The 16954-nt window shown below is 41.9% G+C and overlaps 1 protein-coding gene across 2 annotated transcripts in view; it reads left to right on the forward strand.

Annotated features, from left to right (window-relative positions):
• Positions 1-16954, forward strand: part of Ndrg3 (NDRG family member 3) — a 66382-nt gene that overhangs the window by 38524 nt on the left and 10904 nt on the right. For both annotated transcript variants that reach the window (XM_050150685.1, XM_050150686.1), the window contains exons 4-9: positions 4273-4378; positions 6466-6586; positions 8549-8611; positions 10735-10795; positions 11766-11852; positions 15204-15260. In XM_050150685.1, the coding sequence (XP_050006642.1) occupies positions 4273-4378; positions 6466-6586; positions 8549-8611; positions 10735-10795; positions 11766-11852; positions 15204-15260 (495 nt within the window). The remainder of the gene's footprint in view (positions 1-4272; positions 4379-6465; positions 6587-8548; positions 8612-10734; positions 10796-11765; positions 11853-15203; positions 15261-16954) is intronic.

The raw sequence follows: 16954 nt of genomic DNA on the forward strand, positions 1-16954 counted from the left end.
AGAGACAGAGTAGGAGGAACTTACTGGAAAAGTCAAAAACAAACAAAAATCACAAATCACCACCTGCCTGTACGCTCTGTAAGTGGAGGGTTTATTCCTCCAACAGGTCATATCACATCACATGTATGATGGCTACCAACTTTTTAAAACCCTACATCCCAGAGCCACAGTGCTAAGAAAAAAATTTTGTAACATTATGGGCAGGATTCTCATTGGTAGAGAGATGCTCACACATGGAGTCATACACAGCACACCCCTGAAACACCATGTGGTTAGAGAGAGTTCTGGGGTATTTTAGGGGTTGGCTGGTTGTTCTTTCTCTCTCCTCATTGTTAGCTAAGGTTGTGGAAAGAAGATACTTGATCTGGTTCTGAAGAAGGAAAAGACTTTTTAGGTTGACATATTGCAAAAGAAAGATTTTCAGATGAGAAACATGTCTGTGGGAAGGCTGGAAGTTGTGGGTGGGCGCAAAGCAAAAACTAGATGCCTGAAAGTGTTGTGTGAACCAGAGTGAAAGGCGCGAGAGGGAGGAGGGGAGAAAGTTAAGGCCAGAGTCAGAGGAAATGTGTCATAGACCTTTAAACAGGGAAATGTGATAGGACAGAGGAGAAGTAATTGGCAGGTTATTTTTTGCAGTGAGATTATACAAGTGAACCTTATGCCTCTGTACAGGAGTAAGGTAGTGAATGGGGCATTATATCAAAAAGCCCTATGGACCAGGACTTGGAGTGTAGCTCAGATGAAGTACAATTGCCTAGCAAAGACCTGAGTTCCACAAACATCACACCTGCTTTTTGGAACAATAAAATTTTATACTAAAAAACATGTTTAATAGGAAAGAAGTAGTGACAGGCATGAAGTGGTCATAACTCAACTGAAAAAAAAAAAAAGTAGAACTGTGGCAAACACATCTTTAGCTAAAGGGAGAGGACACAAGAAAGAGACCAGAGTTGGTGGTTATCCAATACTGGTACCACCCTAGCTCAAATTAAGAGGCTCTCTGATTAAGATGAATCTTTGGTTGATGGGGCAAGGCAGTCAGGATAAGGAATTCAGCGGCCTGTATGAGCTGGGGTTGCTTTATAAGTCTGAAGTGTAGCGTGTTCATAAAGTATACAACACAGAGACAGACTCAGGAGCCTGTGAGAAGGCATCTTGAGCTCCGCCCTTTGATCACTGGCTGCCATTGTGGGTCACATTCTAGAATAGTGATGTGTAAGTCACTTGAGAAAGAGCCAGTGAGACAGATGAGGTTGAATACAGCAGAAAGGCAGCTGCAGCTCACACGCTGAAGTGCTCTGACCATTGAATCAGCTCCACAGCCTGGGTCTCTGCACTCTCCCCTTGTTTACAATGGAAATATATCCACAAATCCCCATGGAGGTTAGTGCCTTCTTTCTCTTCGTGCTGTTGCTCTCAGACCATTTACATTCACCGTCTTCCAAAAGGAAGAGGAACTCCGGGACAATGACACAGGGCAACAGAACAAAACAGGGCAGCAAATCAGAGTGAAGACTCCTGGCCCTTTGATGCTTCGGTTGTTACACGATCTGAAGGCATATTATGGGGAGGTAGGGACTGAGCTCTTCCTGAAAGGTTGAGCTTTTGTTGAGGGTCCAATTTTGACTCTGAATTTCATACACATTATGGGTGATGACAAAGCAGTTATTTGTCCCGCCCCCCTTCCCACGTTAAAGTGTTCTTTTTTTAATCCTGTCGTCTTCAGCTCCATTTTTACCATTGTTCTGTTCCTCCTTTTTCAGCTCCTTGTCCATCTTCTTATACACATAGTACCACTGACTACTGGCTAGGGACTGGGAGACTCCTGTGTTAAGGTCACATTATAATTGAATGCTTTCTGGGGCTCAGAGGCTTAGCTGGGGCCCAAGCAGACTGTTTGAGCAAGATTTTATTAAAGGTTTAGGTGAGGCAGAAGTAAGATTCTACTACTGGATGATCAAAGTGACAAATTTGGGGAACGTTTCTTGAACTGTGATACCTAAAAATTAGAGCTCTTAGTCCCGTCTCCCTCCTTTCCCCACCTATATTTGTTTCTCAATAAACAGAACATGGAGACGAAGCTCTGGTGCCCTTGACTTCCCTTTCGGACTCCATTTTCTTCCTCAAGGAGGCAAAGCCCTCAGACTAGCATACATTGCTTCCAATACTGCATTTGTTAAATATCATAAACACATAGACTTTGTGGTGTGCTGTGGAATGTCTTTATGAATTATTTAATGCACACATAATCTTCTCTGTCCTGCTCTTACTAGGCACTTATTTTTAAATATTTCTTGGTGTTAATGATTGTACTGCTAGTTGGCTTGTTTTCATTTCATTGTATAAATAAATCATGATTATTAATTTCCCCGTTAATGTATATGGGGGCTGGTTTTTTTTTTAAATAAGTATGGCTGATGATTTTGTGTATATACCCATGCTTGAGAATGTCTTCAGATATACCTGAAAGGAGGATTGTGACTAGGGATATATAATGAGATACTCTTTAAAAAAAAAAAAAAGCCAACCCCCCTACACACACACGCACATACACCTCTGAGGGTACAAATGTTGTAGGCAGGCCCTTCTCAACACAGCCAGAGATTTCCAAACTCTTCTCCAAAGCATTTTTTGCTTTCTTAATTTTCTAGGATAGGACCGTATTTCTCAAAAGCTGTTATTATGGATTGGTTAGGTTTTGGTTTCATTGTTTGACACTCTGTCCAGAATATAGTATTTCTAAGGCAGCAACACCTCTCTGGTTTGCTCTATAAACCTCAGAGCTCAGATCAGAATATAGCATGTAGGAAGGGTTTAAAAAGCAGATATTCAATAAATTACCTTGGTCTGGTTGTGTGTACACAAGCACATGTATGTGTAAATTCCTTCTGTAAGTCTGACATGTCTATACACAGTTCATGCAATAACAGGGATTTATATCTTCATAGTCTTTCTATCCAAACCCTATGCTTCATATTATAACCAGTTCACAATATCTAAGTCTAGTCTTCATTTCTTCCTTTTGTTTAAGCCATACAGTGAGCTTTCATGGGCAAAATCAGCAACTGGGTATGTCAGATAGTGAAACCTGCATACAGGAATCAATAAAGGTCTCTATGCTCTGTCTGGAGGCTGGGATTTGAGATATACTGATGTCCTACTAGGCAGAATTGTCTTTTCCACATGAGAGAAACCATGTGTTCTAATGAGCTTCACTATTAAATAGAAAATTGTACTGGAAATCCATTGCATTTGCTGAGATTCTCACTGGCATAATTAATTCTTTCTTATCCCTGTGAAACTTTCTAAGACAGATGGAGACTTCAGCAGAAATTCATGAGGCAAAGTGCTATAATTTTTTTTAGAAATGTAAAAGTTGGAAAAGACTAGAATAAACCTCAACATTCTGCCCCCTCTCTCTTCTCCACCCATCATTCTCTGTTGCTGCAGGCACTCCCAGACCTACCAATTGCAAACCTTCCTGGCTTTACTCAGTTCCTTGAGCTGAGCGCTACTCTGACTACCTCTTAATTTTGCTTCGGTCCGTGTCTATGAGATAGATAGAACAAACTGCCCAGCACATCTTAAACCAGGAGCTGCAGGCTGTATTAGGAGCATACACAGTGAGGACCAGAAGTTAGAGTAGTGGCTGGCCACTCAGAAGCTACCAAGGTTACTCCTGCTTCAGGAGAAGCACCGAGTCACAGATGGTCTCTCGATCCCAAACACAAATTCCTAGGGAAAGATGCTGACATCACATGACCAGATGCATTCCTACCTCTAGGAAGCTGTGGCTCAAAGGTTTCATGTACACACATGGCAGCCAAGAGCCACTCCTGTAATGGACAGATGATATAGGACACATCCAAGAAAGGAGACAAATTCGAGGCCAAGATGCCTTTTGGTGTCTACTGGAATTATCTGCAGCTAGACACGTGTTCAAGATCTTTGAAGCCTCTGGCTTTTTACCCAGGAATAGTTTTACATTTTCTGTTTCTTAACTATTTTTTTCTTAAATATTTCCTGGCTCTTTATCTAATTTGTTCATCTCCTTCCCATACAAAATTACAAATTTATCAACAAATTCTTGATTTCCTGGTCTCCTAAAACTGAGCTTTGAATACAACAAGGAATCTTTTTCTGTGTATTTATTTATTATCTGATTAGTAGATAATAAATTAGAAAGTTCAAATAGTGTGTGTAGTACTGTCTGTTTCTGGTGGCCTTATGATTCATTAAGCCTTTCTAATATTTTATGTTGTCTTATTGCAGGAACATGACATTGAAACACCCCATGGTATGGTCCACGTCACCATAAGAGGCTTACCCAAAGGAAACAGACCAGTTATCCTGACATACCATGACATTGGGCTCAACCGTATGTATTGATTTACAGCTTCACTTTTTAATCAGCATCTGTAATCTCTATATATTAAGGGAACAATAGTATTCCATTTTTATTTATTTGTTGATCGATTGATCGGTTTTTCAAGGCAGACTCTCTCTGTGTAACAGCCCTGGCTGTCCTGGAACTCTCTCTGTTCAAGGCTAGCCTTGAACTCACAGAGATCTACCTGTCATGTGTTGGCATTAAATCAAATTTTTTTTACTTTTTTATTTTTTTTGGATAGTCTTCCATTTTTTTTTGAAAAATTATTTTATATGTATGACTGCTTGTACTGCATGTACACTGCCTGTGTGCTTGGTACCTATGGATGTCCAAAAGGGTCATCAGATTCCTGGAACTTCAGTTACAGGCGGTTGTAAGCCACCATGTGGGTGCTAAGAAGCTAGCTCTCCAGCCCTAAATAGTGGTATTTAATAAAGCAGAGCTAGTCTATTTATTTATTTACTTTTTTTTTTTTTTTCGAGACAAGGTTTCTCTGTAGCTTTGGTGCCTGCCTCTGCCTCCCTAGTGCTGGGATTAAAGGCATGCACCACCACTAGCCGGCTGAACTAGTCTTTCTTACACTCCATCTTTATTGTCACATGCAGGGTTACCATCTTTAGATAGCATTCAGGGCATGTACTTGGAGGATTTTAGACTATATTCTCCTTTTTGTTATGTCCACTTCAGACTGACCTGTCAGGCACTATGAGAGCAGAGCCAAAGTCCCTTTCCTGTTTTTTATTTGGTTGTAATGGTACCGGAGACTGAATGCAGGGCCATGCTCATGCACAGTAAGTGCTCTTCCACCACCTAAGCCATGGTACTTTGTTTATGCTTGAGGTTAGAAAAATCTAGAGTTTCAACTTAATTTTGTTGTGAGAAACTCACTGAATTATTAAGTTTTCTTTCTACAGCCTATTACTAGGTTCTTTAAGTAGGTGCTCCATCATGATGCAGTTTGAGTATCCCTATTATTCAAGCTCAAATACAAAACTACAAAATCTGGAGCTGTTTAATGCTGCTGTGTTGTGATGAGTAGAAATTTCTATGTCTGACTTAAGGTAATAGTCACATTCAACACAGAGGTGCACTAAAAGTACTGAATACAATAATCATTAGACAATCTGTATTAGGTATATGTGAGATTAAAAATGAGCCGGGCTGTGGTGGCGCACGCCTTTAATCCCAACACTTGGGAGGCAGAGGCAGGTGGATCTCTGTGAGATCGAGGCCAGCCTGGTCTACAAGAGCTAGTTCCAGGACAGGCTCCAAAGCTACAGAGAAACCCTGTCTCGAAAAACCAAAAAAAAATTTTTTTTTATACTCAAGTTTAATATAAAACCAGAAGATTTCTCATTATTTATATGCAGATATTTAAAAATACAAAAGTCTTGGTACTTCTGTTAAAAAAGCATTTCAGAAAAGCAATACTGAACATGTGGAATGTGTTTAGTCTCTAAGCCAAATATTATGTAACGCCAGTACTTGGAATATCCTCTCAAGGTTAGGTTCTAACTACCAGTGCACAGAATCTCAAAACCTGTATCCTTCATGCAGCTCTGGCTTCCAGAGTGCTGAGTTGATTGCCCAGGGCTGAGATTTAGCATGAGAAGTGATGAAGGCCCTATGCTAAGAGGAAAGAAATAGGGCAGCATGTCCTCCATGCGCACAGCAGTTCTGACAAAGCCCCAGGTGGTCAGCAGCTGGGAATGTCCTCTACCCAGGGTCAGGGGAAGGTCAGTATCTCCTCCTCAGGTAGAGGATCAAGGTGCATGAAAGACAGCATTGTGGGTAGGAGATTATTTTGTGCACCACCAGGAAACCCAGCAAACATCCACAAGGTGTTCCTACTCTGAACCCATGGTGTAGAGTTGAGAACCAATTGCTTTCCAGGCACAGAGGTGCCTCCTGTGGAGTCTTCCTTCAGCAGCCTGAGTGAGGCTGTGTGCAGACTCCTCACTTAAGTGGACTGGGGCTGAGAAGGGAGGGAAAGAGCAGGGGCTCAGCATTGCTGAGCAGAGGAAACCTGGGGAGAGCTGGAGAGCTTGTGATCCACGGGTGTTCTCGTCTCATAGATAAATCCTGTTTCAACACCTTCTTCAACTTCGAGGATATGCAGGAGATCACCCAGCACTTTGCTGTCTGTCACGTGGATGCCCCAGGCCAGCAAGAAGGGGCCCCCTCCTTCCCAACAGGGTAAGGCCACAGGGAAGACTTCTGGGAGGCATGCGGCCAAACAACAAATGGGTGGATGGTAGGGGCTCTTGGTGTGTTTCCCTCCCTGTGATGGTACCACACTTACAAGTGGTGCTGCTTGCCTGTCTTTCTGCTCCTGGTCTCAGAAGCCTGTGTGTAAGTGTGTTGAGGGCTGCTGTGTTTTCACATACCCAGGATTGCCACTGCATGGCCGGGACCTATGTACCTGTAGTCACAGGCAGAATGTGTCTGAAGCTCCCACTTCTCACGGACTCCCATCTGTCCCGATTCCTTTGTTGTACACTTGTCACTTCTGTGTCTCTTCCTAAAGTGCCAGACACATAGGCAGAGCCCAGACTCCTCTGAACCTGCTCTGGGAGTGCCTTCCCATTAGAATTCCCACCTAGAGATGGATTTTGGACACCTGGGGAACCATTTATTCTGACGCCATCTTGACAGGCAGGGGTACCATCTGCCTGACCTTGGCACTCAACATCGTGCTAAACTTGCTCTGTATGTCGGCGTCACAGATTCCCAAGGGGGCGCCTGCACCTACATAGAACCCAGGCTTCCCGGAAACCGTTAAATGCTCATGTTTGTTAGCGCACTCGATCCCTACAACCCTATAGGATCTGTGTCACTGTACAAATAAGAAGCCGAGCTGGGATTCAAACCCAAGAAGTCTTGTTACAGAATCTTTGTTGACTCTTTCCAAGCTGTTGTGTCTCTCAGATAGGAGTTGTTATTTGCCCAGGTGATACCTACCAAGATTTTTTCCTAATTTGTAAGCAGGTGGTGTGAGAGCGCTCCATTCCTTACCGTGTTCAGCAGAAGCAGACTGAGTGCCTGTTGATTGTGGAGCAGAGGGCAGAGGTCACCAAACACGGCCGATTATTTAACACGCATATGGGCGATTATTTTACAGGCACACGCACGCACCTCACACGCATGCACCTCACACACAATCAGTGTCATTTTAAAATATCCTCTCTCTCATTGATGCTGTCCTCTCTGTGACTCTCTCCTTACTCTTTCTCCTCTGGGGCAGCCCCTGGGCTTGCCTGCTGATTTTAGAATCAGTTCATATCATAAATAAGCAGTTGTCATTCATCCAGATGACATCCATCAAGGTTTTTCCTGACTTTTGCATAAATAGTTTTGAGAACATTCTATCCCATATAGTGTTCACCCGATGCAGTCTGAGCTCCATATTGGTTATTGGAACACATCCTACCTCCTTATATAGGAGGCCATTTACTATATAAAGACTAGCCAAATACATACAAGCACACATGCACATACTTACTCTAATACAATTTACTGTAAGATATATATATATTATATATAATCTTAAAATATCCTGTCCCTCTTTGAATCTATCATCTCTGTGATTTTCTCCTTACTCTTCCTCTGGTCAGCTCCTGGATTGCCTGCCCATTTTAGAATCAGTTCATATTATAATTAAGCAGTTTATAAAAGAAACATGTTATCTTACACCTAAATGAAATAAATGAGTATTTATTCTGAGGAACCCAAGTTCTATAATAGTGCATAGGCCCAGGAAATTGATATTTTCTGTTACAATTAACTTCCTAAATATGATTGACAGACTGCAAGCTATTTCCTGAGTTGTCTCTTGCTGCTGGACATTCCTGAGCCTGGAAACGAATGTTAAGAGTTTGGAACTAGCACATAGTCGGCCATCTCGCCAGTTCTCTTCCTATAGCTTCTTCTGCTATAAAGGGTGTGGCCCCTCTTACTTCCTTCCTCACGTGGCCACCGTGGAGGATCATGGATCAGGCCACAGTTGTTTCCAGGCAACTATACCACACCCTTTGAGCCCTTGGTTAAAAGGAAAAGAAAAATCTTGTGTTTCTCCAAGATTCCTGGACTGGTCAAGGTTTCCTAGAGACTGGGAATTGTGGATGCTTCTAATTCAGAAGGTGTTCTTCTCGGTTTCAGGTATCAGTACCCCACCATGGATGAGCTAGCTGAAATGCTGCCTCCTGTACTTACACACTTAAGGTGAGTAGATTCTATAGTCTTCTACTTTCTCCCCTCTCTTTGCTGCAAATGAAACCCAGGGTTTCACTCCCAATAAACAGGTGTCTTTTCATTGAGATTTATTGTCTTGTTTTGACTCTAGTTTATATTCTCTAAACTAGTGATCCACAAACAGAAGAATCATAATGTTCATTGCACTTAGGTGGGTGTAGGTGATAACCAATCATAATAGATGCCTTAGACAAAGTAGGGTAGGGGTGTATCTCAGTGATAAAGCACATGTTAGCAAGTATTGTGCCCTGAGATTGATCTTTAGCACTAAGCAATATCAGTACAAAGAAATAGATGAATATTATGATAGCTAAAAGAGCAGGCTCCTCATAAATGAAGCTAGCTAGCAAATGTCCTCCTGGGTACGTGCCATATAGGCTATGACAGAGGGCCAGAGCAAAAGAAAGACAGAATATTTGTAAGATCAAATGGAGGAAAGGCATGTTGAACAACCTGAGAAGCACAGACCAGATTCCATAAGTCTGAAAGATCAGATAAAAGTTCACAATATCTGTTGGTGGAGACTGCTTGTTCGTGCCTGGCCGCCCAGACCTGAAATAATCACACAAAAACTGTATTTAAAATTACAATACTATTTGGCCAATAGCTTAAGCTTCTTTTTTTTAAAAAAAAAATATATATTTATGTATTTATTATGTATACAATATTCTGTCTGTGTGTATGCCTGCAGGCCAGAAGAGGGCACCAGACCCCATTACAGATGGTTGTGAGCCACCATGTGGTTGCTGGGAATTGAACTCAGGAACTTTGGAAGAGCAGGCAATGCTCTTAACCTCTGAGCCATCTCTCCAGCCCCCTAGCTTAAGCTTCTTATTAACTAACTCTTACATTTTAAATTAACCTAATTTCTATTATTTTATCTTTTACCATGAGGCTCATGATTTACTGGTACCGGCATGCGGGTCTTTCTCCTCAGGTGGCTACATGGCATCTCCATGGTGTCTCCCTGTCTCTGCCTTCTTTCATCCTCTGCTTGGAATTCCCACCTTACTCGATTCTGCTCTCCCAAAGCAGCTTTATTCATTAACCCATGGTATTCACAGCATACAGAGGGGAATCCCACATCAAATGTCCTTATTGTAATAAAGAAAGACATCAATGAATTTTAATTCTGGAGTGATACATAGTTAGACTTTTAAAGGGATTACTGTAGGTATATAAATTATATGTTGGTAAAACTATTTAACTTTAAAACAAGAATTATTCCTATTCTAGTTATTTGTAGAAGAGTAAAAGGAAAATGTATGGAGACAAGTTAAACAAACATAGTAGTTTAGGAAAAAGATAAAATTAGCTTGGTACTTGATTCTGTTTAGGGTTGGATTAAAATGCATTGTGAGGGCTGAAGAGAGGGCTCAGCAGTTGAGATTCCTGCCCCTGCAGAGAACCTAGGTGGTTCCCAGTACCTCTGTTGGGTGACTAACAACTGTCTCTAGCTCCAGCTCCAGGAGATTCATTGCCCTCTTTTGGACTCCACACTCACCCTGCACTTAATTCACACACAGATACAGGTGTATTTACTTAAATACAATCATCTTTAAAAATAAATGAAAGCTTATTTATTTAAAAAAATTAAAATTATAAAAACGTAAAGTGGGTAGTAACTAATGGAAATAATTCTGGGTCGTTTCTACAAGATTTACTAATGAATTTTGAGGTAGTAGTGAAAATGAATTCCAGGTTTGAGACATACACACACACACACACACACACACACAAACACACACACACACACACAGTTTTTTAGACTGAGTCTCTCTTATAGCCCTGGCCTTCCTGGAGCTCACTATGTAGACCAGGCTGGCCTGGAACTCACAACAATCTGCCTGCATCTGCCTCCCAAGTGCTGAAATTAAAAGTGTGTACCACCACCCCCACAGCATATTTTATCAACCTTTAAAAGCAAATTTGAAAGTAGGTGGTGTTACCCTTGTTGATATTGGTAAGACACTGAAGTTTGAAAAGTTGAAGAAGCTTGTCTAAGAAACTGTGTGAGACTCTTGTATACACGCAGCTTGTATTCTTTCCAAAGGTAGTTGACTCAGGCAATTGTTGATGTGTCCTCTTCACAGTCTGAAGGGCATCATTGGTATTGGAGTTGGAGCAGGAGCCTACATCCTCAGCCGATTTGCAGTAAGTACAGGAAGGATTAGTCTCAACTCCCCAAGGCAGTGTGTGGGTCCCAGCTGGGTGCCTGCTTGTGTTGGTTTTGTAAGTTGCAACTGCTCCAGCCTCTGTGTGTGTGTGTGTGTGTGTGTGTGTGTGTGTGTGTGTGTGTGTGTGTGTGTAAAGGCTTGCCTTGTGTGTAGAGGACCTGAAAATCCATATATGAGGCCAGAACGTTGTAAAGAGACCCAGATACGGCTTCTGGGGGGATTGTTAAAGCCATGAAAAATGAGCTTGAGAAGCCATGAACTGACACCATCATGTGACAAAACAGCGGGACTACAGTCTCCTTCCAACCCTATAGAAGGACTCCTGTTGTGATCCCTCCTGGGCCACGGGAGGACTCCTGTTGTGATCCCTCCTGGGCCATAGGGGAGGACTCCTGTTGTGATCCCTCCTGGGCCACGGGAGGACTCCTGTTGTGATCCCTCCTGGGTCATAGGGGAGGCTCCTGTTGTGATCTCTCCTGGGTCATAGGGGAGGACTCTTGTTGTGATCCCTCCTGGGCCACAGGGGACGGAGTTTGGGATGGCATTGCCTATTCAGGCAGCTTCAAGAAAAAAAAAAATCAGGAGCCCATGTTGTCCCACAGCAGCCCACAGAAGCCCCTATGCCAAGTGCTTTAGCACACTCGTCCATAAGGAAGTCCCCCTGCGAGTCAAACAACTGCAGCATGCTCTCCTCTGCTGTAGCCACAAAATCTTGCCTTCCCTCAGCACCCATGAAGGGAAGATGGCCTAATAGCATCCTGAGAGCCTGGTTTCTAGGTGCTGGGTCAGATGTCAAGAGGAATTGTCTGTAAGGGCTCCAGAGCATCTCTGCAGTCCTCCTTCCAGACACTAGGAGCGAGGCCTAGCCCAGACCTGCTGAGCATGGCTGCTGCTTTAAAGGAGTGGGGAGTGGGCGTCTCACACAGTTGTCTCTGTCTCTCTCTCAGCTCAATCATCCAGAGCTGGTAGAAGGCCTTGTGCTCATTAACATTGACCCATGTGCTAAAGGCTGGATTGACTGGGCAGCTTCCAAAGTAAGTCCTTCAATACAGTGTCCATCTGTTCATTTTCTCGTCCCTTAGAAAATTACCTTTCCATGAAGCTTAAAGGCAAAATGAGATGTTTCGTTTTGTTGAGTGTTGTGAACTGAATATGCTATGCAAGCATTCGTAACATCGAACTTCATCCACAGCCCCTCACAAAATGCTTTAAATATGCAGCTTATGAATATTAGCACATGTTATCACCACCCAGCCATGGAGTCGTTTCAGATCTTCTACCTCTTCAAGACAGATTCTCTTTGCCCGTTATTTCCTTATTCTGACTTCTGTTACCAACAGACTGGTCTCATCTGTTCTGAAGCTTCTTATAATTGGTATTGTAGCCTATATTCTTCTGTGTCTTGCTTCTTTGCTATCATTCTTGCTGTCATTGCAACAGCAACGAAAACTGTCCTGCCATCATCTTTGTTTCTTATTTGTGCTATAGGCAATGAGTCCAGACCATTTTACATGCTAGGCAAGTACTGTAATATCATGCTATACCCCACCTCTTACCATCTTTGTTAATGTTATAGGTTATAACTTGAATTTCCCTAAGAGGCAATGACATCTCTGCCTATTTTTGGAATATTCTTGTAAAGTTCCTTCTGAAATCCTCTGCCCCTCTTGTATGCCCCCCCCCCCCCGTTCAACATAAACACATTTTGCATTTATGGGACTGGAGAGATGGCTCAGGTGTTAGGAGCAATGACTGCGCTTTCAAAGCACCTGGGTTCAATTCCCAGCACCACATGGCTCCAGTTCCGGGAATCTGACACCCTCATATAGACATACATGCAGGCAAACGCCAGTGCAAATAAAAATAAATAAATCTTTTTTAAAAAATTTGCACGTAAGTCTCTTGTTGGATTCTTGTCTCTCAAATATCTTAGTCTGCTTTGCATTTTTATTCTTTTAACAAATAAAATGAATGAGTGAATCATATCTCTAGTAAACACAGAAATAGCTCTTTCCTACTGTTCCACATGTCATATGGATTATTAATTTTCACCATATGAAAAAAATGAAGAAATTTGATCTCTAAAATATGTGCCAGCAGACAGAAAACAAAATAAGTATGCTAACGACCTAATGAATATAAAAATCCCCATGCTCAACTCGAGTAAAGGAGAGACCATGGAGAAAGCATCGTATTCTGTTAGCATTGGGTTCCCCTACATTAAAACGTGATCCCTGTTTTCAGTTTGCAATGGAAGCAGTTCATTTTCTTATTGAAGGCAAATTCTATTTATATGTCTTAATTTAAATATATGGGTGTTGAAGTTAAAGCAGTGATGTTTTCCATAAGAGAAAAAACTTGCTTTCATTCCCTTATCAGGAAGATGACTAATGTAATAATCTCATTTTTAAATACCTGCTTTTAGACACCTGCTGGCTACCATGAATGTCTTTGTAATTTACCACCAAAACAGTACTACAGCATCATTGATCACATTTATCAGGGATTTATTGGTTCTCAAACCTATGATATCCAGGAATTTAGTATCTGAGAACTTTAAAGATAGTGATATAGTTGTAAATGGAAGGTTATAATGACTTTTTAAAAAATTAACACATATTTAATGCTTACTGTATACCAGCCACTATTTTATTTTGTTTGGATTTTTTATGTTTTGCTGCTTTTTGTTGCTGTTTTTATTTTTTTGGTTTTTCCAGACATGATTTCTCTTTTAAGCCATGGCTGTCATGAAAATCCGTCTGTAGACCAGGTTGGCCTCAAACTCACAGAGATCACCTGCCTTTGCCTCCCAAGTGCTGGGATTAAAGGTGTATGCCACCATCGCCTGATCTTTTTTTCTACTGTTTAAACTGCTCTTCTCAGGTTAACCAAATCAATTAATAAATTTTAAGGTCACATAGCAAGAAACTCACCATGCTAGGATACTTGTGAAAACATTTGTAAAACAAAAAGATAAAATCTAATTACCAATGAGAGAAGGTAACACAAATGTAATGCTATAGAATGGAATAATATATGATCAAAAATTTGTCTTATTGAGGCCTGATGTGAGATGGGGATAGAGTTTGAGGCCAGACTGAGCTATATTGTGAGACTTTGTTTTTAAAACAAATAAACAACAAAAAAAAAGATTTTGGCTGTTTGATAAGGAAAATTACAAAATTCTCATATAAAGAAAAACCTATCTGAGACAGGGATGGTGGGACATACCTTTAATTCTAGCACTCTGGAGGCAGAGGCAGGAAGATATGTCTCTGTGAGTTTCAGGCTATCCTGGTCTGTTTTTCAAACTCCAGATAAATGAGACCCTGCATATATTTTCTACCTATCAACAGACCAGATTCTGCACAATCTGTCTATGCTCCACACATTTATTTACATTGGAGACTGTTGCCTTCCCTAGCTTTGGATGGGGTTTACTAACAATGCTGGTGCCAGCTGTGTTGGAATTCTCTCTCAGTCTGATGCTGTAAAATATGCTCACCTGTCTAGTATACGACCCTCACACCTAGATGTATAACAACCTAGTCACATTCATAGAACACTTTGGGTCTGAGCATTCTGAATATTGCAACACATGAAGTGAGCTGGGTAATTAATCCTCCTCCTCTTTCCTCTGTAGCCTGTGGCTCACTGATAGCCCACAGGGTGATGTCAGGCCATCTTGTTTCCTTAACCTTCACCTATGTCCCTGTCTCTCCTTCACCTCCTTTTCTGCTTCCCCACCTCCAACTCATTATGTCACCTACAATCCAAGTCCTCAGTAGGAATTCCATCCAAAGCCCAGGAAGAAAGCTTAAAGGGAATTGGCAAGATCATTTGAGCTGGAGATGTTTCTGAAAATAGACTGTCTCCAGATTTACAGATCGCTGCGTTTATTAGATGTGAGATGCATCATTTTGAAATGGGAAGAACTGGGAGAAAAATGTTCAAAATGTGAGCTGTAAATATAGCTATTCCTCCCACTGCCTGAAATAAAGATGGCTAAAACTGGAAGGAATTTTTCCTTTGTCTCTTGCATGTCTTGGGCCGGGTTGTAAGTCGATCTCTGCTGCCATCAACCCAGTGTAGATGCAGAAAGAGGAGCAGGGATGAGCGGCAGACTGCCACGGGTCTCAGGTCTCACTGTTTTTGAAGGAATGGCTACTATTCCTTCCAGCCCTGTTTCAAAGGAAGCTGTGCTCATACCATGGAAATAATACTTAGTTTTTCCTTGTATACCCCCCCCCGCCCATTTCTTTGACATGATACTGGTCTGTGTTTGTTTGCTTTAGCAGACACTGTGTGTAAAGTGCCCTCCTTTAGTGGACAGCCTGTGACTGCTCCCGTGTGCTCATTCTCCTAACACAGTTTTTCTCTTCCAGCTCTCAGGCTTAACGACCAACATCGTGGACATCATTTTGGCTCATCACTTTGGGCAGGTAAGCACCTGTGCCTCCGGAAGAGCTGGGTTTACTGGCTTGTGTGCGAAGCTTTGTTGTGTTTTAGGGATGAAAGAGAGGTACCTTGCAATCTCCTGGATCCTGGCAGATAACATATCCCTTGCAGTCAGAAGGACATGTGGCCCTGCCAAGGCCAGGCCTGTGGGGAGGCTTCTCTTAGCTCATGGATCTTGGCACTTGGAGAGTGACAGAAAACAGCATCTCCCCACCTGTCCCCTGTGAGCAGAATGCCATCTGTTGTTTGACAACACCAGTGCTCACCAGACATCTTTAGAGCCACCGGGGGGTTCAGAGAAGGCCTCACAGAAATACAAGTTTCAGAAGGAGAAGACAAATGCGCTGAGATGTTCTTGTGAGAGGAGCTTAGAGATGATCTCATTCTGTCCTCACGGACTGGCGGACACTGAAATCTGCAGCAGGGGCGACCTGTACTGTGGATAATTGTTGGTGGGGATTGGCCTGCAGTCCTGTTTTCAGAGGGAAAAGTGAGTGATGAGAAACTGAGCAATGAGGTCAGGAGCTGTGAGGCGGCTGGGGTGTGGAAGAACAGTTACCGTGAGGGGCAGAGGCTAGCCAGTCTGGAGTACTTAGTATTCTGAATACACCTCAAGGAAAGTGCAAGGTTAGGACAGATCAGGCTCTTACCTTCTTCTGATTATGTATGTGCGAGGTAGTTTTTTTTATCTTGCTTATGTGGTGTAAGACTGGGTCCTCTGGAAGAACAACCAATGCTCTTAACCACTGAGCTTTCTCTCCAGCACCTTTGGCTTTATTTTAAGATAGAAAAACCAAAGGGCAGAAACAGCATAATATGCCACCATTTTCCACATGGAAAATGAAGGAGCTGACATTTAAATCAAGGTCCAGCTCCAAAGTAGTAGTCTTTCCTTCATTATTTTCTTTTATTTCATTACATTTTATCAGTGTAACAAATGTACTTTTGTTTAGAGAAAGGAGCTTATACAGCCCTATTACAGAAAATCTACAACCCATCTCATTTCCTGTTTCTTACAGGCAGTCACTCTAAGTCTGATTATTTTCTTTCTTGCCTTTGAAACAATGCCTATGCCCAGGCATGTCCTCAAACTTGGATCCTCTTCCTTCAGCTTTCTAAGTCCTTGGGGTTTTACTCTCATTCTTTTGTTGGTGGGTGACCTCCATCTATATTGTTTCCTTGATTAAGGAGACATAATTCACATATACTACGATGTACACACTATAAATGTAATGTCTCTGATCTTTGTCCTATTTTTTTTAGATTTATTTATTACCATATTTTTTTTTTAGATTTATTGTGTATAGAGTATTCTGTCTGCATTACACCTGCAAGCCAGAAGAGGGCACCAGATCTCATTAAGGATGGTTGTGAGCCACCATGTGGTTGCTGGGAATTGAACTCAGGTCCTCTGGAAGAACAGCCACTGCTCTTAACCCCTGAGCCATCTCTCCAGCCCTACCATATATTTTATTATGTAGAATATTTCTACCAACCAAAAAAGTTCTCTTCTGTGCTTCCTGTTCACTAATCCTCCTAAACAATGTACTTAGTTCTCTTCTTTACTTTTGCCTGCTTTTGAACTTCAAATGAGTAAAATCATAATGGGTACTGTCTAGGCGTTACATTTTTTGCTCTATGTAACTATTTTTAGTACGTGCCATTCCATATACCAGTT

Source organism: Alexandromys fortis, unplaced genomic scaffold (assembly GCF_014885135.2).
Source record: "Alexandromys fortis isolate MF-2015 unplaced genomic scaffold, M_Fortis_MF-2015_v1.1 scaffold_27, whole genome shotgun sequence".
In the NCBI taxonomy this organism is placed as follows: Eukaryota; Metazoa; Chordata; class Mammalia; order Rodentia; family Cricetidae; genus Alexandromys; species Alexandromys fortis.